Raw genomic sequence first — 24296 nt, forward strand, 5'->3', positions numbered from 1 at the left:
TGTTCCATTCTCCTGGAATGTTCTTTCCAGGATATTTTCTTGCTTCACTCCCTTACCTTTGCTCCTTCAAGTCTTTGCTCAAATACCTCCTTCTCATCCAGACCCACACTCACAGCCTTTTAATGCTGCAGCCTGCCCTGCTGGGTCCTTCCTGTCCCCACACTCCTCAACCCCTTACCCTGTGCTGCTCTTTTTTTTTTTTTTTTTTTTAGCGATACGCGGGCCTCTCACTGTTGTGGCCTCTCCCGTTGTGGAGCACAGGCTCTGGACGCGCAGGCTCAGCGGCGGTGGCTCACGGGCCTGGCCGCTCTGCAGCATATGGGACCTTCCCGGACCGGGGCACGAACCTGTATCCCCTGCATCGGCAGGCGGACTCTCAACCACTGCACCACCAGGGAAGCCCAAAAACTCCACATTTTTTTTTTTTCTCTTGGCCGCACCAAGCATGTGGGATCTTAGCTCCCCAACCAGGGATCGAACCCGTTCCCCCTGCATTGGGAGAACAAAGTCTTAACCACTGGACCACCAAGGAAGTCTGCTCTTTTTTTTTTTAATTATATATTTTTAGTTTGAAAATAATCTCAATCCTAAAGAAAAGTTGCAAATACAGTGCAAATAATTTTTTTTCTTGCATCATTTGTGGGAAAATTGCTGATGGGATACCACATCACCTCAAATACTTTGGTGGGAATTTCCTACAATCCAGGACATTTTCATACTTAAGCACAATACAACCTTCAATATCAGGAAGTTAACCTTGATATGTTTCTACCATTTAATCTTCAGACCGCATTCAAATTCCACCAACTGTCCCAAAAATGTCCTTCATAGCATTAAAGGACATACTGATTCTGGACTTGGATCCAGTCCAGAATCAAGACCAGAATTAGGCATTGTATTTAGTTGTAGTTCTTTAGTTTCTTTCAATCTGGAATTGTTTCTCAGTCTTTCCTTGGCTTCATAACCTTGACACTTTTGAAGATTACAGTTACTCTGTAGAATATTTCTAAATTTGTGTTTATCTGGTGTTTCCTCATGATTTTACATTCAGGTGATTCATCTTTGCAGGAATAGAGATACTGAGTTTCTCACTCCGTTCATTCAGGTAGCAGTTGATTTCATTTTGTCCCATTACTGGAGATGTTAACCTTTCTCACTTGATTAATCTCGTATCTGCAAACCTTCTCCACTATGAGGTTAATTGTTTTCCCCTTGAAATTAATAACTATTTTGTGGGGAAGTACTTTGGAACTATGTAACTATCCCATTCTTCTTCATCAAATTTTTAATGTATTCATTTATTTATTTACATCAGTATGGATTCTTGTTTTATCCAATAAATCATTGCTATGGACTGAATGTTTGCATCCCCACCTCCAAATTCATATGCTGAAGGTTTAACCCTCAATGTAAGGTATTTGGAGATGGGATCTTTGGGAGGTAATTAGGGTTCAATTAGGTCATGAGGGTGGGGACCTCATGATGGGATTAGTGACCTGATAAGAAGAGGAAGAGAGGAAGATCTTGCTCTCTCCCTCTCTATACATAAGCACAGAGAAAACGCCATGTGAGCGCACAGTGAGAAAGTGGCTGTCTGCAAGCCAGGAAGAGGGCCTCACCAGGAACCAACCCTGCTGGCACCTTGATCTTGTACTTCCAATCTCCAAAACTGTGAGAAAATAAATTTCAGTTGTTTTAGCCACCCAGTGTATGGTATTGTGTTATGGCAGCCTGAGCTGATTAAGACAGTCATTATTAATGGGCCAGTGGGAGCCCATTCATTCTGGCTCCTGTGACCTTTTGGGTTATCTTCATCATTCTTTCAGCTTTCTTTGCTTTCTGACATAAGATATTCCAGGTTCATCTTGTAATTTCCCTGGTCCAGGCCTAGAATCAGCCATTTCTCCAAAGAGTCTTGGTTCTATTAGTGGAACATGGTATTTAGAAGCCAATATCTGGGCGCTAGATGTGCTTATTGCTCCTGGCATGTCACTCCCAGGCACGAGTGTTTGCGCACACACACACACACACACACACACACACACACACACATTTGTAACTATATTTATTTCTCTATTAAGCTATATATTTAGAAATCCAATAGTTCACACTAATCTCTACAATTCCAATTCAATATGACTGGGTCCCTTTGGTTTTCTTCCTTTCCTTATTTGTAACTCTCTTCTTCAATAGTGATCTGTCACCCATTACCTTTAATATGTTTACGTATTTGATCAACCCTTCTATGTAATCAAATTCTCACTGCCACTCCCTTCCAGGCACAGATCCTTCTTCAATCCATCTTTGTTCAAATGCCCCATGTGCATGCCCTATTTGCTCTACTCAAGCTCTAACAGGGAATTCCCTGGTAGTCCAGTGGTAAGGACTCTGCACTTTCACTGCTGAGGGTGCGGGTTCGCTCCCTCGTCAGGGAACTAGGATCCCACAAGCCACGTGGCTCGGCCAAAAAGTTAAAAAAAAAAAAAGAAAGAAAGCTCTGACACCTCACACCCAACCTTCTCCCACTTGGGTTTCTCCTTAGCCCACTTAGGCCCCAACAGCCCATGCCAGCTGCCCACCTTACCTGACTTGGTCTCTGACACTCTGCACTGGACCATATACCACCCACCACCACCACGTGGATGCTCTCCTCACTTTGCTCAGGCGCCTATGCTAGGCCTTTCTCCTCCAGGGTGTCCTCATCACTCTGCTCTGACTCTGACACACCACACCAGGCTGCCCTGTGCATAGCTGCCCTCCTTGCCCTGTTCAGGCTCCAGCTCCCAGACTGCCCATCTGCATGGATGTCTTCCTCACCTTTCTTGGCCCCAATACACAGCACCAGGCCTTGTCCTCATGTGAACTCCTTTCTCCCTTTACTTGGGCTCTTACACTTCAGGATGAGGCACCCGTGTGTGTGGGGACCCTTCTCTCTCCACACAGGCTCTACCTCCCCACACTGGGGCTTCCCTTGTGTGGACACTCTCCTCACCTAGTTGGGCTCCGATATCCCACAACAGGCCACCCCTCCACATGGATGCCTGTCTTGCTCTGTCCCACCTAATGGTTTTAGACTGACAAGAAGAGAAGGGAATGAAGATGAGGAAGAAGAATGCTGCTCTATTCTTTATTGTTCCAAAGCACTTATCACTTTTGTATTAGTCTGCTAGTTTCTGCCATTAGTTTCACAATAACAAAATACCACAGACTGGGTGGCTTAAACAACAGAAATGTATTTCCTCACAGTTCTGGTGGCTGGGAGGTCCAACATCAAGGTGCCAGGAAAGCAGGTTTCTGGTGAGGCCTCTCTTCCTGGCTTGCAGATGGTTGCAGTAAGACTGTGTCCTCAGACAGTCTTTTCTCTGTGCAGCACAGAGAGAGAGAGAGAGTTCTCTGGTGTTTCCCCCTCTTCTTATGAGGACACCAGTCCTAACGGACTAGGGCCCCATCCTCATGAGCTCATTTAACCCTAATTACCTCCTTAAAGGCCCTGTCTCCTGATATAGTCATGCTGGGGGTTAGGGCTTCAACACATGAATCTGGGGGACACAATTCCGTCCATAACACCTTTCTGACAGGCTTTCTACCTTGCTGGTTTACTATGTTTACTGTTCATCACATCTTCCTCTCCAGCCCTGCATGTCAGCATTTAAAGGTGCTCCTCACCTGCAGGATCTTGCCTCTGGCTCACGGTGGCAGCCCCCAAACCTGGAAGGGCGGCTGGAGGTAATTAGGGTTCAATTAGGTCATGATTGTGTGCGCTCACATGGCGTTTTCTCTGTGCTTATGTATAGAGAGGGAGAGAGCAAGATCTTCCTCTCTTCCTCTTCTTATCAGGTCACTAATCCCATCATGAGGTCCCCACCCTCATGACCTAATGTACCTCCTACATCTGGGCACAGAGACATGTTTGTCTGAGGAAGCTCACGTGGGGAGCCTCACTCCCACTCTCCTCCACCCATCAGACCTCGGGCAGGGAGAATCAGAATTGCTGGGACCAGGTACAAACGGTTTATTTTTCTGTAAAGAGCAAAGTACAGAGAGGTGGGGGAGGGCAGCTGGGCCTGGAGGAGCAGCAGTGGGCAGGCCCCATGCCCTGGCTGAGGCCAGAGGAGGCCCTGGAGGCTGCCCCAGGAGTAAACAGGTACTGGAGGCGCAGCTGGTCAGGGCGGCCTTCAGCGTGAGGCTAGAGAAGGAGCAGGGAAGGCGAGGCAGAAGCCCACCACCTGATGGGGTCACACAAAGCCAGGCTTCATGGATGAGCGGTGGCAGTTGGGGCAGCTCCGCGTCCCGTTGTTCTGCAGGCACCTTGGGAAGCAAAGGGCCCTGTCCATTCAGCGGGCCTGTCCTCCCATCCTGGGCCTGGCCCTCTCTCCTCCCCCTTCCTTTGCAGGTGCAGGAGGTATCCACAGCCCCACCCCACCCCAGGCTCCTGCCAGCAGCCCTGCTGGCCCCTCGCACTCTGCCTGGGGAGGCCTCCAGGGCAGAGCCTGGGCGGGGAGTCAGGAGGTGGTGATGGAGGCAGCTCTGGCCCTGGGCATCTAAATCCCATGACCTTTGAGATGCCTCTCTGGCCCTCTTTGGGGAGAATAATAGAACATCCACCTCATAGGGCTACTGGGAGGATTCAATGAGTTAATAGGAAACGCTTGGAACGGGCATGGGATGCCGAAAGCACTGTGTAAGTCTTTGCTGTTCTTATCACTATTGTGACTAGGCCCCAGGGAGGCCCCGAGTGCCTCGTGCCCACCGGCGGGGCACTCACCTGAGGTGGAAGATGTGGGAGCAGGGCAGAGCCTGCAGCCGGCTATTCTTCTCGCCTATGGACTCGCCGCACAGGCCGCAGTAGAGCTCTGTCTCCTCCACGCACTCGTGGAAGCGCACGACGTGGGCGCGCAGCTCCCGCTGCAGACCTCTGCTGCGGTAGATGCTCTCGCTCAGGCAGTGAAGCTTGAGCTGGCTCAGCTGGGGCCCGTGCGGCCAGGAGAGCGGGACGTGGGGATGAGACAAGTCAGTGCTAGTGAGCAGCTGCCCTGCTTCCCTCCTTGCCCAGCCCAAGAAGCTGTCCCCACAGGGCCACCGGGTGGTCAGTACACAGGGGTCCTGTCCTGGCTGCATTCCTGCCTTGCTGGTGGGCCTAGGAAAAGCGTCCTGCCCTCTCTGGGCCTTGGTTTCCCCTCACACAGAAAGGAGGTAGGTGAGATGGGTGATCCTTACTCCTAGAACCCGCTGGGGACTCCATGCTTTTGAAGGATTTTATTGACCAAACCTGCTGCACTGACCTCATAATAATTAATTTTCTTTCCTGTTTCTGTTAATTAAATACACACAGCAGCTCATCAGCGCTTCTGAAGAGCCCGAGATATCTGAGTAAACCGGAGCAGGTATCATCCAGCCAAGGCACATATATTTAGCATGTTCAGTTGGACTGTGCACCTGATCCCTGAGAAATGCACATCTTCTAGAAGACTTCGAGGTTATTTTCAACATTTAAAGGTTTGGATATGATTATCAAATGTGGGGGGGCCACATATACTATGAAAGGAACACGGGCTTTGGAGTTAGCACCTCTCTGAGCCTCACTTTCCTCATCTGTAAAATGGGGCTTGCTGTACCCACCTTGCAGGGAGCCACTGAGGCCTGGAACCGACACCTAGAAGAGCCCTGTGATGCCCACCTCTGCATGAGTGGAGGCCACTGTTAGGAGTTTTAATGACCATCAAGAAACCTCTGAGGAATTCTGATATCCCCTGAGCTATGGAATTCTTGCCCTGCCCTCCGAAGTGCTCTCTGGGTGGAAGAGAAACAGCCAGGGTCTGGGGACGATGGGGGCGGCTCCTGGAGATCAGGAGAGGCTCAGCGCAGGAGCAGGCTCAGGGGGGCCTCCCCACGCACCCAAGATCCCACCTTGGGCTCTTGACTCCAGACCCAGCAGACGGACTCAGTTCTGACCTTGTTCCCCACCTCCTCGGCCAGGTCCTGGGCTCTCTCGATGGCCTCCAGAGCCTGGAAGGTGAGCACAGGCCAGGGCTGCAGGCAGCGCTGTCTGACAGAGGCCTTAGCTCACAGGGAAGGAAGGGGTAGGGAGGGGTGGGTCTGGGGAGGGCAGCACCGGTGGGCAGCTGCCCTGTGTGTGAAGATAAGAGGAAAAGGCTGGGGTACAGTCACCAGAGCTGCCTCAGTTTACTCAGATATAGAGTGGGAAGAACATTCCTATTTCACGAGGTGTCGTGAAATCATAGGAGGCAGTTAAAGTGTCCTGAGTGCAAACCCTAGGCCTAGCCCTTTACCAGCTGTTGGACCGGGCAAGTCATGGACCTTCTCTGAGCCTGGAAAATGATCTGGAATCCCCTGGCCTCATGGGACTGGGGTGAGGCTGATGTTAGACAAAGTGTCTGAAAGAGTCCAGCCCAGAACCAGACCCACACATCGTTGGTTGACCTACTGGCCTCAAGTGGGAGCACTGGGGAGAGCTGGGAGCTGCAGGAAAGGGGTCCACCTCACCTTGTCCAGCGCCTTCCTGGCCACCCAGCACTTGGCCACACCCAGCAGCACTTGTACCTGCCCCAGGCGGTTTCCAATCTCCGTCATGATGCTCATGGCAGAGTCGTACCTAGGGAAGGCTGTCTGCACAGCCAGGTCAGGGGTGGAGTCAGGCCAGGCCACCAGGCTCGCACCACCTCCCCCTGCATCCCAGTGACCTCACCTCCAGGTCCCCACGGCTCCGGTGGATGTCAGCAAAGCAGAGCAGGCAGAGTGCCTGCAGTGGCCGGTCCCCATGCTGCAGTGCAATCTTCATAGACTCCTGTGACAGAGGCCGGTCACTCAGACCTGCTCGTCTGCCCCCCACCACTGGGGTGCCTTCACCCATTGGGCCCCTCTGATGGGCAGTCCAGGGTCACCAACATCCTCAGAGCCCAATACACCTTTCATGGTGCTGAGGCCCATGCACTGAACCACTGAGGTCTGACAGCACTGGAAACTGAGGCTCTGAGAACAGAAGTGACTTGACCAAGGTCACCAGGTTATTAAGTGGCAAAGTTGGGATTCGAACCCAGGTCAGTGGAACTCCAGAGACTGGCTCTCTTCCTACTTAAAGTGCCCCATAAGGGCACTTTTTTTGGCAGGGGTTGGGGGGCAGAAGGAAGTGCTCTCCCCTGAAAACAGACTAGAAGGGAATGAGGTTTGGGGCAGGGGGACTGGGGAGCAAACACATCCTTCAGGGGCTCAGCTGTAGAGAGGAGGGGCCAGGGGCAAGGCTTGGGGGCCTCAGTGGGCTGAGTTGGCAGGAAGAGGCACTGGGCCCAGACCCTGCCTACACTACCACCCTCTAACTGCCCCCATTCCCTGCTGCCCCACCTCACAGCACTCCATGGCACTGCCCAGGTGGCCCAGCAGGCGATACGCCACAGCCATGTGGTACTGGCTCATGGCCCGGTACTTGAGGCTCCAGCCTTTGCCATAGTCGTTGACGAGCTCTGCAGCCTTGCAGGGGAAGAACAGGGCTTTCTCGTAGTCCTGCAGGGGACACAGGGAGGGGGTGGGCTGGGAGGGGGCACACTGAATGGCAGGAGCTGCCCCAAGTGGAACGCTCCACCGCGTGTTCATTCATTCATGCATTCATTCTGGTGTCCAGGGAAAGAGGGATCCAGACAGAGGCCACAGCCAGTGCACAGGTGTGGGCTCCATGAACACAGGGGTTTTCATCTGGTTTGCCAATGTATGGCAAGAGCCTAGCACAGTTCCTGGCACTTAGCCTAAAGCATTTATTGAATGAATGAATGAACGAATGAATGAGAAGGAAGAAAATACAGTTGGCTTCTCCTCTCACCCAGTCCCAGTTGGGCCCCTCGGCTTCAGAGACACACAGAAGGGTGGTGGTGGGGATATCAGAGCCCACTCCAACCCCACTGGAGTTTGCCCCCTGGCACCCAGTCATCACTGAATGTTCGGTGACTGCCAGCACAGTCAGCTCAAAAAACATTGGGACAGACTCACTGAGGCAAAGAAATCATCCTCTCACCTTTCTTTCTCCTCAGACTTCCAAATGTCTTCTCAACCTGTCCATTATTAGCACATGAGCTCACCTTATGCATGCACCATTAAGAAAACAGAAGAGGGACTTCCCTGGTGGCGCAGTGGTTAAGAATCCGCCTGCCAATGCAGGGGCCCTGGTCCAGGAAGATCCCACATGTCGCAGAGCAACTAAGCCCGTGCACCACAACTACTGAGCCTGCGCTCCAGAGCCTGCGAGCCACAACTACTGAGCCCGCATGCCACAACTACTTAGCCTGTGCACCACAACTACTGAAGCCTGTGCGCCTAGAGCCCGTGCTCCACAACAAGAGAAGCTACAGCAATGAGAAGCCCGTGCACCGCAGCGAAGAGTAGCCCCCGCTCGCTGTAACTAGAGAAAGCCCGCGCGCAGCAACAAAGACCCAACGCAGCCAAAAATAAACAAATAAATAACTATTTTTAAAAAAAGAGAAGAAAATCAGAGAGGAGCTCCCTTATCCACCTTATCCGTCAAACCCACCAGATCTGTTCCCACACTGCCTCCTTTCCTGCTACTCCCTGCTCCTATCAAATTAAATATGACCCCCTCCATGTGGGCTCTGGAACCCCCTCCCCAGTCTCTTTCTACTGAATCATTCCTATCAATGTAAAATCATAGCCTGGCATTTCTTACCTCATTTGAAAAACAAAACAAAACAAAAAAATCAAATAACCTTCTTTGACCTCATGTCCCATTTAGCTACAGCCCCACTTCTCTGTTCTTCCTTGTAGAAAACCTATTTGAATTTTTATTTAATATCTAACAAGTTAATATGACCAAAAGAGAACTCTCGGTAACCCCAATAAAAACCTGTTCCTAACATACTTAATTTGTACTATGTACTTTTTATTAATTTATTATTTATTTATTTATTTTTGGCTGCACCGGGTCTTAGCTGTGGCACGCGGGATCCTCGTTGGGGCTTGCAGACTCCCGGTTGCGGCACGCATGCGGGATCTAGCTCCCCGACCAGGGCTCGAACCTGGGGGCCCCCGCATTGGGAGCACGGAGTCTCACCTGGACCACCAGGGAAGTCCCTACTATGTACTTTTTAACTTGAAGCCATGTAAATGTTTTACAGACTTTAAAATATTAAATTTAATTTTAAAAACCCTAAAAATAGAAAATGGAAACAAATGACCTTAATGTATATCATTATATTAATATTATAATCAATTCTAATCATAAGTATATATTATAATACAATCAAGGTATATTATAATATTCTATCATAGTATATTACGATTGTTTTATAATATATATTAATATATTATATATGTTATATATTAATATAGCCATACAGAAAAGTTATTATTTCAAAGGACCTTAAAATATATACTTGAACAGTTCAGTCATAGTGGGATATATTATAAAGACAAAAGAATGGCAAAGAAATCAAACCTCATTCGTCATTTTTTTTTTTTTGAGTAAGACAATATTGGTATTGTCTTTTGAAATTCTTTTATGTACTTTGTAGGATAAAGTAAATATTTAGAAACCAAGATTTTCAGTCTAAGAGAAAAGAGAATCAAGTCTGAAATAAATTAAGGAAAATCCTGAAACATTGGATTTGAATTGGAAATATCAGTATAAAGTCCAGTTGTCCTCACAACAGAAGAGATTTAGTAGCAACAACAACCCAGTAGCCGCGAGCAACCTGAGAGCCCACGTTTGGTCTTTAAATACCATTTCCTACTAAAAAAGGACCCGGAGGAATGGCTGGCTCCAGGTTTGGAGCAGGAAATAGAGTGGGCCCTCTGGATTCAAGGGTTCCACATCCTTGAATTCAACCAACCGAGGGTTGAAAATATTGGGGGGAAAAATCCAGAAAGTTCCAAAAAAGCAAAACTTGAATTTGCCACACACCAGTTTATATTTACATAGCATTTACATTGTATTAGGTATTATTATAAGTAATCTAGAGATGAGTTAAAGTATGGGGTGGAGGGAATGTATGTAGATTTTATGCAAATACTACACCATTTTATATAAGAGACTTGAGCACTCCCGGATTTGGGTGTCCTGGGGGATCCTGGAACCAATCCTCCGCAGATACCGAGGGACGACAGTATACAAAACGAGTGTGGGACAGGCTATTGTGCCAGAAAACAAGAATGCTTTCTTTCAAAGACTAAATGAAGTCTCGTCAAAAGGACACAGTAGCCATACCGAAGAGAATTCCACTGACTAAAATTAAGATAATACGAGCATCAAAAGGAGCAATGATTGCAACTGACTGACGAGTACTGAATATTTTTTTAAATCCATGATTTCACAACGATACTACAAAACGAGGAAGCGAAACAAGTAAGTGTGATCATTGAAGGCAACTATCACATCAACTCATTATTCTGGAAAGTGGTAATTAAAGGAAAGGGAAAAAGTATTTATTCTGCCTTTCCTTAAGGAACTGTATTTCAGCGTAATCAACTAGCTCCAGTTAAAGAGGGAAAGTTCTCCCTTATAGAAAAATCCCAGCTAATAATTGCAGAAGGCATGATAGAACTTGGAAATCACCGTTTCCTGAGAGTTGAAATGAAAGAATTGATTCAGGCAACAAACATCAATGGATGCTCAAACCATTACGGAAAATGTTGTTGCAGAACTTAATATTCACAGCCAAAGTGTCACCCCGCAAGTTAACCTACTGGTCGTGAAAGGAAGACAGCAAGGATGAAAACAGTGGGATCAGGTGGTCACTCCCTTAACTACCGATATGATGTGATATGAAGCACGCAGCCTCGCTTGTATAGTATTCTCACCAAAAATGCGTGACCTAAATCTTACCAAGTCATTATGTAAGTTCGAGTTCATAGAGAGTCATGGAGACAAAGAAACAACTTACATGACTCCTTGAGGAAGCAATGAGACAATGAGATGGAACATTCTACAAGGCAATTAATCCGGCTTCCTCAATAAACCATGGGAAATAAAGAGAAGGGTAGGAATTCTCTATAGAAAGAGACTCGGGAGACATAATAACCACTGCAATGTGTGGTTCTTGTTTGTATTCCAATTCAAACAAGCCGAGGATAAAGGCATATTTTCAGGATAAGTAGAGAAATTTAAGAGATAATTGTTCAATATGGTGTGTGTGATAAATAGTATTGTGATTATGTAAGAAAGTGTCCTTATATCAAAAAATGGTCTTTCTTTCTTTTTTTTTTTTTTCAGAAATGCATACAGAATTACTTCGGGGTAAAATATCATGATGGGGCTTCCCTGGTGGCGCAGTGGTTGAGAGTCTGCCTGCCGATGCAGGGGACGCGGGCTCGTGCCCTGGTCTGGGAAGATCCCACAAGCCACGGAGTGGCTGGGCCTGTGAGCCTGTGCATCCGGAGCCTGTGCTCTGCAACGGGAGAGGCCACAACAGTGAGAGGCCCGCGTACCACCAAAAAAAAAAAAAATAATCATGATGTCTATAATTTTGTATCACAACACTTCAGTGAAAAATATGTAAGTCAAATATGGCAAAATATTAATAATTGTTAAATCTAAGTAGTGGGTATATGGAGATTCATTATATTATTCTGCTTTCCTGCATGGTTAATTTTCTTCATAATAAAAAAGGTTATAAAACACCCCTATCCCTCTCCAATCCTATTGCATCTCACTGAATGGCTTCCCCATACATCTGGTTGCTGAAAACAAAATCCTCAGTGTGGTCGTGGATGACTCTCACTTCCTCATACTTCCACCTCTGATCCATCAGCATTTACACTCTCCAGGATTTTTTAAGCATCTACTATGTGCCAGGCACTAACATCCCCCATGGGCCTAGATGCCTAGGGGGAAAGAGAGCAAATGCTCAGGACCAAAAGTCTGAGGTCATTGACCCCATCAGTTTCTTCTCAATCTGCCATCTCCCTTCCCCCTTACCTCTCTGACTCCACCACCGCCTACCTTCTTCTCACACACATGCTGCTGGCCTCCAGCCTTCCTTGAACATACTGGGTAAGGTCCCCCAAGGGCAGAGCTGTGCTTTAACTGTTCCCTCTTTTTCATTCTTTTGCCATATTTCTGCATGGTTCACCCTCTCATTTCTTCCAAGACATCAGACATCACCTCTACAAGGCCTTCCAACCACCCTGTTTGAAATTGCAACACCTCATCCTCAGCACTTCTAACGCCCTTTCCCTGCTCGCCTTTTTCCTAGGCGCTTTCCACCATGCTGTATACTTGATTTGCTGATTGCATTTATTTGTCTCTTTCCCCCAGCTAGAATGCAAGGTTCATGAACCCATGGACTTGGCTGTTGTTTTCACTGTGGCACCCTAGGCCAACAGTGTCTGGGATATCATAGATGCTCAGTACATATTTGATGAATGAATCCTTACAACCACGCTGTAAAGTGGGTTTCATTCTCCTTCATTTCATAGGTTCAGAGAGGAGAGGTGACTTGCCCAAGATCACACAGCAAACACGTGGTAGTACAGGTTCACGGCCTGTCCTCACATAGGAGCTTCCCATTCCCCCAGGAGGTCAGACAGATCAAGGCTTGAATTCTGGCTCTGCCCTGCCTGGCCATGTCTTTACTTCCTGGCTGTCTTTTCCCTCCCAGGCTTTCGTCTGCCTCATCGCTACCTAAATGGGAGGACTGAATGAGGTGATGCAACAGGGAGCGTGGCTCACGGGAGACTCTCAGGGAGCCCGAGACTCTACCGCCCTCCCTGGGGGCCGGGCCCACCTTGACCTGGGCGTAGAAGCTGCCCAGGCTGCAACAGACACGGCACTCGAGCATGGTGTCATCGTTGTTGTGGGCATAGCGCAGGGCCTTCTCGAAGCTCTCCAGGGCCTTCTGGAAGAGGCTGAGGCCCAGGAAGGCGTTGCCCATGCTCAGGCTGACCTGGCCTCCGAGCTGGGTGGCTGCCCGGGTGCCGGGCAGGCCAAGGCAGGTCTTGCAGTAGGAGATGGTCTTGTGAAACTCGCACAGCTTCTCGTTGCTGCGCGCCAGGTTCAGGTAGCTCTCCAGGAGGAAGTCGGCATCCTCCAGCTCCCGAGCCGTGTCGATCTGTACCACAGCAAACTGCCCGCCAGGGTGGCAGGCCGGGAGCGTCAGCCTGGACCCTGAGCCTGGGACCCGAGCCTCCGTCCCTCCAAGCCTCACAGCCCAAAGCCTCAGGCCCAGAGCGTCCACCCCCGGCCTCAGATGTGCTCCCTGCTCCCCAGTCCCAGAAGCCCCAGAAGCTGCAGCCCAGGAGCCTCCACCTCCCAAACCCAGAGCCACAGCTTCCACCTCTCCATCCTGAGCCTAGGTCTGCAGTCTCCACCACCCACCCATCCGCAGCCTCAAACCTGGAGCCAGCGCCCCCTAGGCTCATACTCAGAACCCCAAACAGGAAGGCTGGAACCTCGACTCTGAGACCTGGCCTTCAGTTCCCCAAACCCTGAGGCTGAGAACCTCAGTCTCAGAGCTTCAGACACCAGAGATCAAGGCCACAGGCCCAAATCCAAAGCCAAGACCCAGTGGATTCAGAGCCTCAGGCCCCAGCCACTAGCCTGTGGGATACAGGGGAGCCTGAGGAGGCGGGAGGGGGGCTGGGAGGCCTGGGAGAAATCTCGCCCCAGCCCCGCCCTCCCAGCCCGGCCGTGGCGCTCCCACCTTCAGCATCTCCTTATAGCGGCCCATCTCCGAGTGGGCCGTGACCAGGCAGCCCAGCACGCGGAAACGCCCCACGAGGTCCGAGCTCTTCTCCAGCACCTTCATCCACACCTGCAGCGCCTTCTCTGTCTGGTTAGACTGGTACAGCTGGAGCCCCTTCGCGATCTGCTGCTTCGTCTGGTCCTGCCCCATCCTCCCAGCGCCGCGAGCCCCCTCCAGAGAGACGCTGGTGGCTCCGTGCCTCTAGACACTCATGGAGGGGGCCGCAGAGCGCCAGCTGCCCACCGAGCCCCCAGAAGGAGCAGGGCCTGGATGGAGAGCAGGCGCCACCCTGCGAACAAAGCTGGTCCGTCGCTGTCCGCAGCTGTCCCTGCCAGTTGGGGCCACGTGGCCGCCAAGGAATGTCAGCCACAAGGTCACGCGGGGCCTCTGCCACACCCACCCCCGAGCTGGGAGGAAGGTGCCTGCCCCCCCAGCCATCCCCTTGGGCGTCTCTTCAGCACCTCTGACACTGGCCCTGAGCCTCCTGGCTGGGCAGGCCCTCCCCGCAGCCTTGCCAAGGAGCCGCCCCCAGGGGTGGGCTGAGAGCTGGAAGAAGCAGGGATGAGGCTGGGCACACCCGCAGCAGGGAGGCTGGGGCCTCTCCCCATCACAACCTTCCCCCCAGACCCACCGACCCCAGGATCTGTTCCTGTGAGTCACTGGGCGCTGAGGTCCCTTACCCGTGCACGTGCCCACACCATCCCAACATGTCCTAACTCACAGTCCGACCCCAGTCAAAAGTCGTTCACCTCTCTGGGCCTCAGTTTCCTCATCTGTAAATTGAGGCTGCAATAGGCTAACAAGCCCTAACCCACAGGCTTGCTATGAGCCCCACGGTGGGGTGGGTAACAGCGTGGACCCTGGAGCCAGGCTGCCAGGGTCTGAATTCTGACTCCGCCGTTTATTATCTGCATGGGCAGCGTGACTTTGGGCAGGAGAATAATGGTTCCTACTTTACTGGATTTTTTTTTTTTTAAGATTTCTTTCTTTTTGATGTGGACCATTCTTTAAAGTCTTTATTGAATTTGTTACAATATTGCTTCTGTTTTATGTTTTGGCTTTTTGCCCACGAGCCATGTGGGACCTTAGCTCCCTGACCAGGGATCGAACCCATACCCCCTGCATTGGAAGGCGAAGTCTTAACCACTGGACTGCAGGGAAGTCCCTTTACTGGTCTGCTGGAACTAAATGACTTAGTAATTGACAAGGACTTAGAACAGTGCCTGCCTGACACACAGGAAACACTATGTGACAATAAGCAAGAGGTTATCTAGAGCTGCGTCCGTATGCTCCATGGCAAACTGCCCATGAGGAACAGAAGTTGCCCTTTGAAGGTTTAAAAGATACCCAATTCCAATCCCAGTCCCAGTTTGAAAGGGTCCCTTACAATGAGTTTTAATGTCAGACGCAGTGGAGAAGGGCAAAGTCTTGTATAGGGAGCAGACCAGTGAAGTACTGGGGCTCATGGGGTTGAGAGAGGCTCCTGCCATCTCCATCAGCTCGACTCACCCCATCTTTCTCTTCCCTCTCTGCAAACCAGACTCCTTCTTGCCCCAGGGCAAATTTGTCCTTTCAGAGTGGACACTGGCTTTTAGTATACAAGCATATCGTGTTTTATTGCACTTTGCAGATATTTCGTTTTTCACAAATTGAAGATTTGTGGCAAACCAGCGTCAAGCAAGTCTATCGGCACCGTTTTTCCAACAACATATGCTCACTTCTTGTCTCTGTGTCACATTTTGTCTATTCTCTTTTGGCAATTCTCATAATATGTCAAGCTCTTTCATTATTATTATGTTTCTTATGGTGAGGTGTAATCAGTGATCTTTGATGTTACTACTATGACTCACTGAAGGCTCAGAGGATGGTTAGCATTTTTAGCAATAAAAGATTTTTTAGTTTAGGTCTGAACATTGTGTTTTTAGACATAATGCTATTGCACACTTAATAGACTACAATATAGCACAGACGTAACTTTTATATGCACTGGAAAACCAAAAACTTCATGTGACTTGCTTTATTGTGATGTTCGCTTTACTGTGGTGGTCCCGGACCAAACCTGCAGTATTTTCGAGGTGTGCCTGTATTCACAAATTTGTGCATTGATCAGCACAAATTTCTAATATCAGAACATTTTCATCACCCTGAAAAGAAGTCCTGTGCTCATTAGCAGTCACCCCCCATTCCTTCGTGTTATGGGGTGCTAAATTGTGCCCCCGTTCATATGTTGGTGTTGATATGTAGACCGCACCCCCCAACCTCGGAATGTGCCTTATTGGAGACACCATCTTTTTTTTGGCTGTGCCACCTGGCTTGTGGGATTTTAGTTCCCTGACCAGGGATCGAACCCGGGCCCTCTGCAGTGAGAGCACGGAGTCCTAACCACTGGACCGCCAGGGAATTTCCTGGAGACACCATCTCTAAAAAGGTAAAATGAGGTCATTAGAGGGGGCCCTGATCCAATATGACTAGTGTCATAAGAAGAGATCAGGACATAGACACACAGAGGAGGAAAAAGAGGGTCATCAACGAGCCAAGGAGAGAGGCCTCAGAATGAAACCCACCCTTTTAACACCCTGATCTCTGACTTCCGGCCTCCAGAACTGTGAGAAAATAAGTTTCTATTGTTTAAGCCCTCCAGTCTGTTGCACAGTAGCCTGAGCAAACGAATACAACCTCTGCAACCACAATCTACTTTCTATGGACTTGTCTATTCTGGACATTTCATATAAATGGAATCATACAACATATGGCCTTTTGTGACTGGCTTCTTTCACTCAGCATAATGTTTTTAAGGTTCATCTATATTGTAGCATGAATCAGAACTTCATTCCTTTTTATGGCTGAATAGTATTCATTGTACTATTCATTGAATAGTATTCAATACACCATTTTGTTTATCCATTCATTAGTCAATGGACATTTGGGTTGTTTCCCTTTTTGGTTATTATGAATAAGGATGCTATAAACATTCATGTACAAGTTTTCACGTGGACACATGTTTTCATATGTCTTGGGTATATACCTAGGAGTGGGTCATAGGTATATATGGGTCAGTGGGTCATTGCTGGGTCATAGGTAACTCTGTGTTCAACTTGTGAGGAACTGCCAACCTGTTTGCCCCAGGGCCTTTGCCCCTCGTGGTCCCTACCCTGACATTCTGCCCAGTTAAGTCCTAGTTGAGGTGGATCAGCTTATTATTACACTCATAGAGAATTACATTCCATTCTGATACAAGATTTACCATATTCATTAATGAGGTTATTGGCTTAGTGTCTGTTTCCCCCACTCAGATGTGTGGGCAGGGACTTCATCTCATTCATCACTGACTATGTCTCCAGAGCAAGACCTGGCACACACTGGCCACTCAATAAATATGTTAAATTAATGGGGGAAAAAAAGGGGAGAAGTGAAAGTTTAATTTTGAAATTTAAAGCAACCACTCCAGGCTTACAGCCGATCTGCCATGTCTGCCTCGTCCTGGGGAAACTGAGTAGAGGCAGAGGTGACTTCCTGTTTACTGCGAGCAAAATGGGTCCAGAGTGGGGCAATCTGGGAGTGGGGCGGGGGTGCCTGCTCAGCATAGGTCGAGGGGATGGAGGAGGGGCCCTTGGGACTCGACAAGGATACCGGGACGCCCCAGGGGAAGTGCTCTTGAACCGGGACCACAGGAAGCTGGGAAAGCGGGGGAGAGTCGGGGAGCCACTGGCACAGGAGAGTTGGCTGGGATCTTCCTCTCAGCTGGGAAGGTGGGTCCTGGGTTGAAGTTAACCTCCAGAGGGGAAGGAAGCTGGGCACACAGGGCAAGTGCTGAAGAGCCAGCAGATTCTCTCCCATTTGTAGACCAGATATAGTCCAGCCACGAGTTCGAGTCGAGTCTTTGACAGGAGGGAAGGGAGGTGGGCAGTTTGCCTCAGCATCCCAAAGGAATCTGGAACCACAGCCTTACGGGTACCTGGGAACGCGAATGATTGCAAAACTCAAAAGCTTGACAGTTTCCTCTGCCCCAGAGTCAGCAATTTGCTGACCACTGCACACAGTTAGGTCAAGGTCATGCTCCTTTAGGGCAAGGGTGTGGTCTTTGTACCACCAGCACCTGCACAGCCCCTGGCAAAGTGAGAGGAAACCAACAGAAGTGTAACAACTAACATTTCCTAAGCTGAGCATTTCTTCCAGTTTACAGATAACTGGGAGACACACAGAGGTAAAGCGACCTGCCCAAGAACACACTGCGACCTAGAGACAGAACAGGGACTGAACCCAAGCAGTGTGACTCTAGTGGTCCTACTCTCAACCATGATACTGTCCCGGAAAAGAGGAGAGGGAGAAAAGTGAAGGGGAACTGGACAGCTGTCTTCAGGAATCACAGTGATTTTCATCGGACACACCCAAGCCCACTGGGAATGCTGTCCAAGGCTCTGGCCTGGGTGAGCAGAAGAAATGTATACAAAGAAGGCTAAGGAAAAGGTGAACGGAATCAGGCCTTGCTCACCGAAGCCCAGCAACGAAGGCTGACAAAAGGCCCCCAGAATCGGGAGGGCGAGTCACAAAATGAGTCTCTTCTGGACCACTTAACCTCACAGGGCGACGGGACAGCAGGAGCCTGGGGGCTTGTTCCAAGTGCCCGCTGTGTCAGGTACCAGCTACGCGGCCTGGTACACTTCAGATTCCCGTTTTATAATCGAAAGTAGAAAATGAAGTTTGGGCCTGAAGCACGGCTCACAATCTGGCATTCAAGGGCTGAAGATTTCCACGTTGGTTGGCTACACTTGTTATCTGGGAGATTTCATATAAGAATCAGCATTTCCTGCTTCTGTTGAAGACTGGAAGCTCAGGCAATCCCCGGGCCCATGAGTCTGCATGTCAACCAGTCAAGTGGTTGGTGTCTGGTCTCAAGAGACCAAGAATGTCTCTCGTTCGCCCACAGTCCCCACCTCTTGCTATTCTTGCCTTGACACTGAGCCAACTGTCACTTGTCATTTTAGATTGGCCTCCTTTCGCAGGCTTGCCTCCCCTGCCTGGCCCCTGCAGGCCCCTGCATTTATAGCCCCTGCACAACAAATGTAATTGGAGGGGACAGTCCCAGGCCCCTTCTGCCACGATTAGCGGGATCCTTGGGATATCTGTCCCTCTCGACAAATTCATTTTCCTAGTTGTAAACGGAGCTTTACCTTTCTGTCAAAATTTCTGTGAAAACCAAATGAGACGATAAAATAAGAACTTGCTTTGAAAACAAGATGTTGCACTAATGCCCCTCTAATGGACCTCCTGAACCTTCCTTGAATGGGCTCTTACAGTTTATAATAGTGAAAAATCTAGAAATAACCTGTGTCCAATAGGACAGTCGTTTAGAAACCATGAAATGCTAGGTAGTCTCTAAAAGTGAAAATGGTAAGATTCCAGTGTACATGTCCAGATGGAAGGGTGCCCGTGACAAAGTAACTGAAAAAAAATGCAAACATTCTGTACATTAAGGCATGATCTCATTTTTATTAGCAAACATCATTATATGTGTACATATTTTTGTATATAGAGAGAAATTCTGGAAGCGTACTCCCCCATCTGTTTGACAGTTATCAATGGGCTATGGGATGGGGAAACACTCACTGTTAACTCTGATGTACTTAGGGTCGTTAGTGCCTTGAATGAGCATGTCTGCCAAGGGTGGCAGTGTGCTAAACGTTGGGGACACTCTCTCATCTTCCCAGCCCTGCTGGGTGGGTGTTTTCATTTCCATTTGGCAGGTGAGGAATCTGAGGCTGAATCAAGTCACCTGCCCAAGGTCACACAGCTGGTATTATAATCAGATTAAGACTCCTAAACACAAGCTTTTCCCACCACACGCCAAGTCCTCGTCTATAACATTATGCTTTGGGAAAAAAAAAAAAACCCTCAAACCTTAAAATAACTTAAAAAAATAAAAGCCATTGTGTCATGAAAGCCCCAGGCTCTGGGCACTCTCCACTTCAGGAATGACCAGGCTGGTGGCACTCTCAGGGCTGGAGGACCACACGTAGGTTCCCCTCCACCAATTTCCTCACGGGGCAGGAAGTTGTATTAGCAGAATTCTTGTAAAGTGGCTCTAACGGACTTGGCCATCATTTGTTTCACAGCCACTGAGGGCCTACAGAGAATCTGGGTACTGGCTGGTAGCTAGTAATCTATAAACAGGTGTGAAAATAAGTTATTCCCTTTCTTTCTGGAGTGGATGGAAATTTCTAAATAAAACTCGAATGTAATGTAGTTGGGGGAAAAAAGCATGTCCGGAAGCTCTTGGACAAAAGCAACTGTCATCTTTTGATATTTATTTGTTCATTTACTCACTCATTAAACGTCTCCTTGATGATTATTATCTACCAGCCCCTAAGGCTCCTGTGAAGAACAATACTTACATGGCCCCCGCCTTCATGAAGCTCCAGTCTAAAGGTGGAATTTAAACCAGGACCCCCAAGGTCCACCATTCACTCCCAGAGGAATATGCTCTGCAGGAGTCAGGGTGACCTGGGTTAAAATCCAACTCTCTGGGCTTCCTGGTGGCGCAGTGGTTGGGGGTCCGCCTGCCGATGCAAGGGACACGGGTTCGTGCCCTGGTCTGGGAGGATCCCACATGCCGCGGAGCGGCTGGGCCCGTGAGCCATGGCCGCTGAGCCTGCGCGTCCGGAGCCTGTGCTCCGCAACAGGAGAGGCCACAGCAGTGAGAGGCCCGCGTACCGCAAAAAACCCCCACAAAAAACCAAAAAAACCCACACCAGACCTGGATGCTTTAAGTGGGTAAATTGTATAGTGTGTGAATTATACCTCAACCAGACAGTATAAAAACACCCAAAACTTCAGGAGGCCTCAGGTCACTGGGACCCTGCCTGGGGGGATGGGGGTGTGGGGAGGGAAGCAGGGCCAAGGTCCTATAGACTTGGCTGCAGGAGTGTCGGGACAGCCGTTCCCGGCTGAAATGTGTTCATTTCCCCATCCCAAGATCTGACTTTGATTGAAAAGAACAACAGTCCTCTCAACAGCTGGAGCCTTTACCAGTAAAGAGAAAGCCAATGTATGCAGAAGAAATTAAACACCAGATGGTGGCAGCGGCGGGGTGGGGAGTGTTAGAAAGGACTCCCCAGAGAGAAGGAAAGAGCTTGAAAAAGGCAGAAGGTGCAAAAAAAAGCCATCTATGATCCCTCCTGGAAGGACAATGTTATCAGACATTAGTTTGACATTCCCAGAGGTGAAGGAACAAACTTGCTCTTTCATTTCCTTCCTGATGGCTTTTCTTCATCAGGGACTGAGATGCTCAGGTGAGCACAGCATGTAAAGTACCTGGGAGAGTTAGGGAGGCCATGTACTGACCGGGAAAGCCAGTAAGCCGGGAACCAGGAGTGTGGCAATTAGGTGCCTAAGGAATCTATTCAAAGATAAAAGGTGACTGCATGTGGGTTTTTAGAAGAAATAGTTTAAGACACAGATACATGATTATAAAGATGCACAAGTCTAAATTCTGAGGTTAAAAATAGTACCTTTGGCATAGTCCCTTTTTTTGGTAAATTTTAAAGAGAAACAACAGCCTTTAAGTATGATGTTAAACTGGAAGATATTCAAATTATACTTAACATCCTTTTTTTTTTTTTTCTGGCCGCACCACACAGCATGTGGGATTTTAGCTCCCTGACCAGGGATCAAGCCTGCGTCCCTGGCACTGGAAGCGCAGTCTTAACCGCTGGACCCCCAGGGAAGTCCTCATTCTATTTTTATATCAAGTTCTATCTCAGGAATACAGGAGTCCTAAGACGAAGATCTACCACCTCAATCGTGAGTTACAGAACATCTGTGCTAAGTGGGAGACAACCTCTGGTTCAACCACCCTCTACTCACAGAGGAAACAGGTACGGGAAGGGAGTCCATGGGGAAGCCCCTGACTCTCCACCCTGACCCAATTCCCCGAAGTGTGAAACAGATCTCTTTGAGAAGCCACCCCATGGACATTTTATACATACTGGTTATGTAGCTTAATGTGTATTTTATTTTATTTTGGCTGCACCGCTAGGCATGCAGGATCTTAGTTGCCCAACCAGGGATCGAACCCGTGCCCCCTGCAGTGGAAGCGTGGAGTCTTAACCACTGGACTGTCAGGGCAGTCCCTTAATGTGTATTTTATTTTACATTTTTAAAATGTTTATTTATCTATCTTTGGCTGAGTTGGGTCTTCGTTGCTGTGCATGGGATTTCTCTAGCTGCAGTGAGCAGGGTCTACTCTTCGTTGTGGTGCGTGGGCTTCTCATTGTGGTGGCTTCTCTTGTTGCAGAGCACGGGCTCTAGGCATGTGGGCTTCACTAGTTGTGGCACGCGGGCTCAGTAGTTGTGGCACACAGGCCCAGTTGCTCCGCGGGCATGTGGGATCTTCCCAGACCAGGGCTCGAACCTGTGTCCCCCGCATTGGCAGGCGGATTCTAAACCACTGTGCCACCAGGGAAGCCCCAATGTGTATTTTTAAATAATGTGTATTTTACAATTAGGACACCAAACTTGTAACTTCACAAATACTAATGGTCAGAATGAGGTGAAATTATAAAAGGTGGATTTCAAGTTGATTTAAAATATTAGGTGGTGATGGTTGTATAACACCGAATGTACTAAATGTCACTGAACTGTTTACTTAAAAATGGTTAAAATAGAAAATTGCTATATTTATTTTTACCACAATGCAAAAAAAATAAAATAAACACGAGGTAAAGAACAGCTTCGGTGGCAACAGATCTAGGAAAGAACTGTGTGGCAGGAGTGACGTTTAAGAAGCACTCCAGTCCTCACGGGAAGTGGCACCTTGCAGGAGCACTATAACAACTTGGAGCACTGAGTTACCCCTTTAGCACCGAGACAGTCACTCTGAGGACAAAGCTGAAACGATGCACCAACGAGGGAGCCACAGAGCTGTAGGCTCCCTTCCCTAGAGCCTAGAGGACAGCATGCAAACCGTGTGTGATGAGACTGTGTAGGTTAACTAAAGCACACTGATTTGCTTTTACGGAGTTACTTCTCCTTGGGAGTAGTTAAGAGAAAGGGCTTGGAAGTCAGGCAGACCTGGTTTGACTCTCAGTGCACACCACTTTCCAGGAGCAACCCAATTTCTTTTTAGTTTGATCCCAGTCTTATTTTTAAAATGTGTGTAGGAAAAAGACTTAATGAAATCTAATAGTAACTTTGGACACAGGGGAACAAGGTCGTGAGGGAAGGAGGTCTTGGTGTGCTGCCGCCATTTCTTCTGCCTTCAGTCTCTGCGCCTGGGATAGAGCATCTGGAGGTTCACAACCTCTGTGGTCCGTAGGAGCCACTAAGAGGAGAGTCCAGGGAAGAATTTGCCATTTTCAGTGGAAGACAAGTGGCGGTTACTGGCTATGATGAATTTGTACTTTGGATCTCGATTTACTGCACCTTTCTTTATAGTAAGACACCAACTGCTTAAAAAATAATCCATGAGGGAATTCCCTGGCAGTCCAGTGGTTAGGACTCCGCGCTTTCACCGCCGAGGGCCTGGGGCTCAATCCCTGGTGCGGGGACTAAGATCCCACAAGCCCTTGGGTGGGGGGGTGGGGATGGGGGGCGGGGAATCCATGAGACAGATATGAAGAGGAGCATTTTAAGAGGTGCACTCTCTTTGAAAAAAGGATCAAACTGTTGAACTCAACATACTAGATACGTTTGTAAATAAACTTATGGCATAAAAAAACAGTAACTTTAGTTATTTTTTTGGGGGGGATTGTTTTTTAAACAACCCGATTTTTTTTTTCAAATAAAGTATTTTTATTATTTTTATTTATTTGGCCATGCCATGCAGCATGCAGGTTATTATCTGAGTTCCCTGACCAGAGGGATCAAACCGTGCCCCCTGCAGTGGAAGCACGGAGTCTTAACCACTGGACCACCACGGGATTCCACAACCCAATTTCTTTTAACCTCAGTTTGCTCATCTGCTAAATGGGGATGAAAACCGTAGCTCCCTCCCAGGGGCGTTATAAAGACTAGAGCATATAATGTGTATCGAGTGTTTCCCACAGCACTAGGATGGTGGTGAACAGTCAATGAACATTAGCTAGGACAATTACTGCATAAACATTTCATGGGCTAGTACCCAGTACAACCCCCACTGGGAAATGCTACTCCAGACACACCCCACACAGAGCGACTCTGATGAGAAGGTTGAGGCCTGGCCCACCCACAGGCCATTGCTGGTTGCATGCCCCTAGACAGGCACCAGCTTCACAAAGACTCGCCTCCCGGAGGATGAGGATGGCAGTGGCAGGTAAGGAGCAGACAAACTTATAATTCAGCCAGAGGGCCTGGGACTCCTGGCCCAGGGGCTGACTGAATCTGCAGTTCACAGAGGTTTGAGGAGGCCCAAGTATGGGCCTCACTCAGAGAGTGACCTAGAATTACTGAGTTGTAAACCCAAGAAATCTTAGAAATGCCCTTCTGTGACCCTGTTCTGAGGTCCAAATGAGGGGAAAGGAGCTGCAGCACTTTGGTCTGGAGTCCTGAAGACCTAGAGAGGAAGAGCCCCAAGCTCTGGGCCTCAGTGTTCGCTGGCTGCCTCCCCAGGTGCAGGAACTC

At 48.8% G+C, this 24296-nt stretch overlaps 1 protein-coding gene and 1 pseudogene across 2 annotated transcripts; one reads left to right on the top strand and one right to left on the bottom strand.

Moving 5' to 3' along the window:
- Positions 1-4003: 4003 nt before the first annotated feature.
- RAPSN (receptor associated protein of the synapse) lies at positions 4004-13856 on the bottom strand. Of its 2 annotated transcripts, XM_060017404.1 has the most exons (8): positions 13659-13856; positions 12744-13067; positions 7360-7518; positions 6707-6805; positions 6505-6627; positions 5953-6006; positions 4766-4965; positions 4004-4308 (listed from the first exon to the last, which is right to left on the bottom strand). In XM_060017404.1, exons 1-8 carry the CDS (start codon positions 13848-13850, stop codon positions 4236-4238), a joined length of 1224 nt encoding a protein of 407 aa, XP_059873387.1. In that variant the 5' UTR covers positions 13851-13856; the 3' UTR covers positions 4004-4235. The 2 variants fall into 2 exon arrangements, with proteins under 2 accessions (XP_059873387.1, XP_059873388.1); XM_060017405.1 differs by lacking the exon at positions 7360-7518.
- An 8738-nt stretch (positions 13857-22594) lies between these two features.
- LOC132430305 (cytochrome c oxidase subunit 7C, mitochondrial pseudogene) lies at positions 22595-23158 on the top strand (annotated as a pseudogene).
- The last annotated feature ends 1138 nt before the right edge of the window (positions 23159-24296 follow it).

This window comes from Delphinus delphis, chromosome 8, assembly GCF_949987515.2.
Source record: "Delphinus delphis chromosome 8, mDelDel1.2, whole genome shotgun sequence".
In the NCBI taxonomy this organism is placed as follows: Eukaryota; Metazoa; Chordata; class Mammalia; order Artiodactyla; family Delphinidae; genus Delphinus; species Delphinus delphis.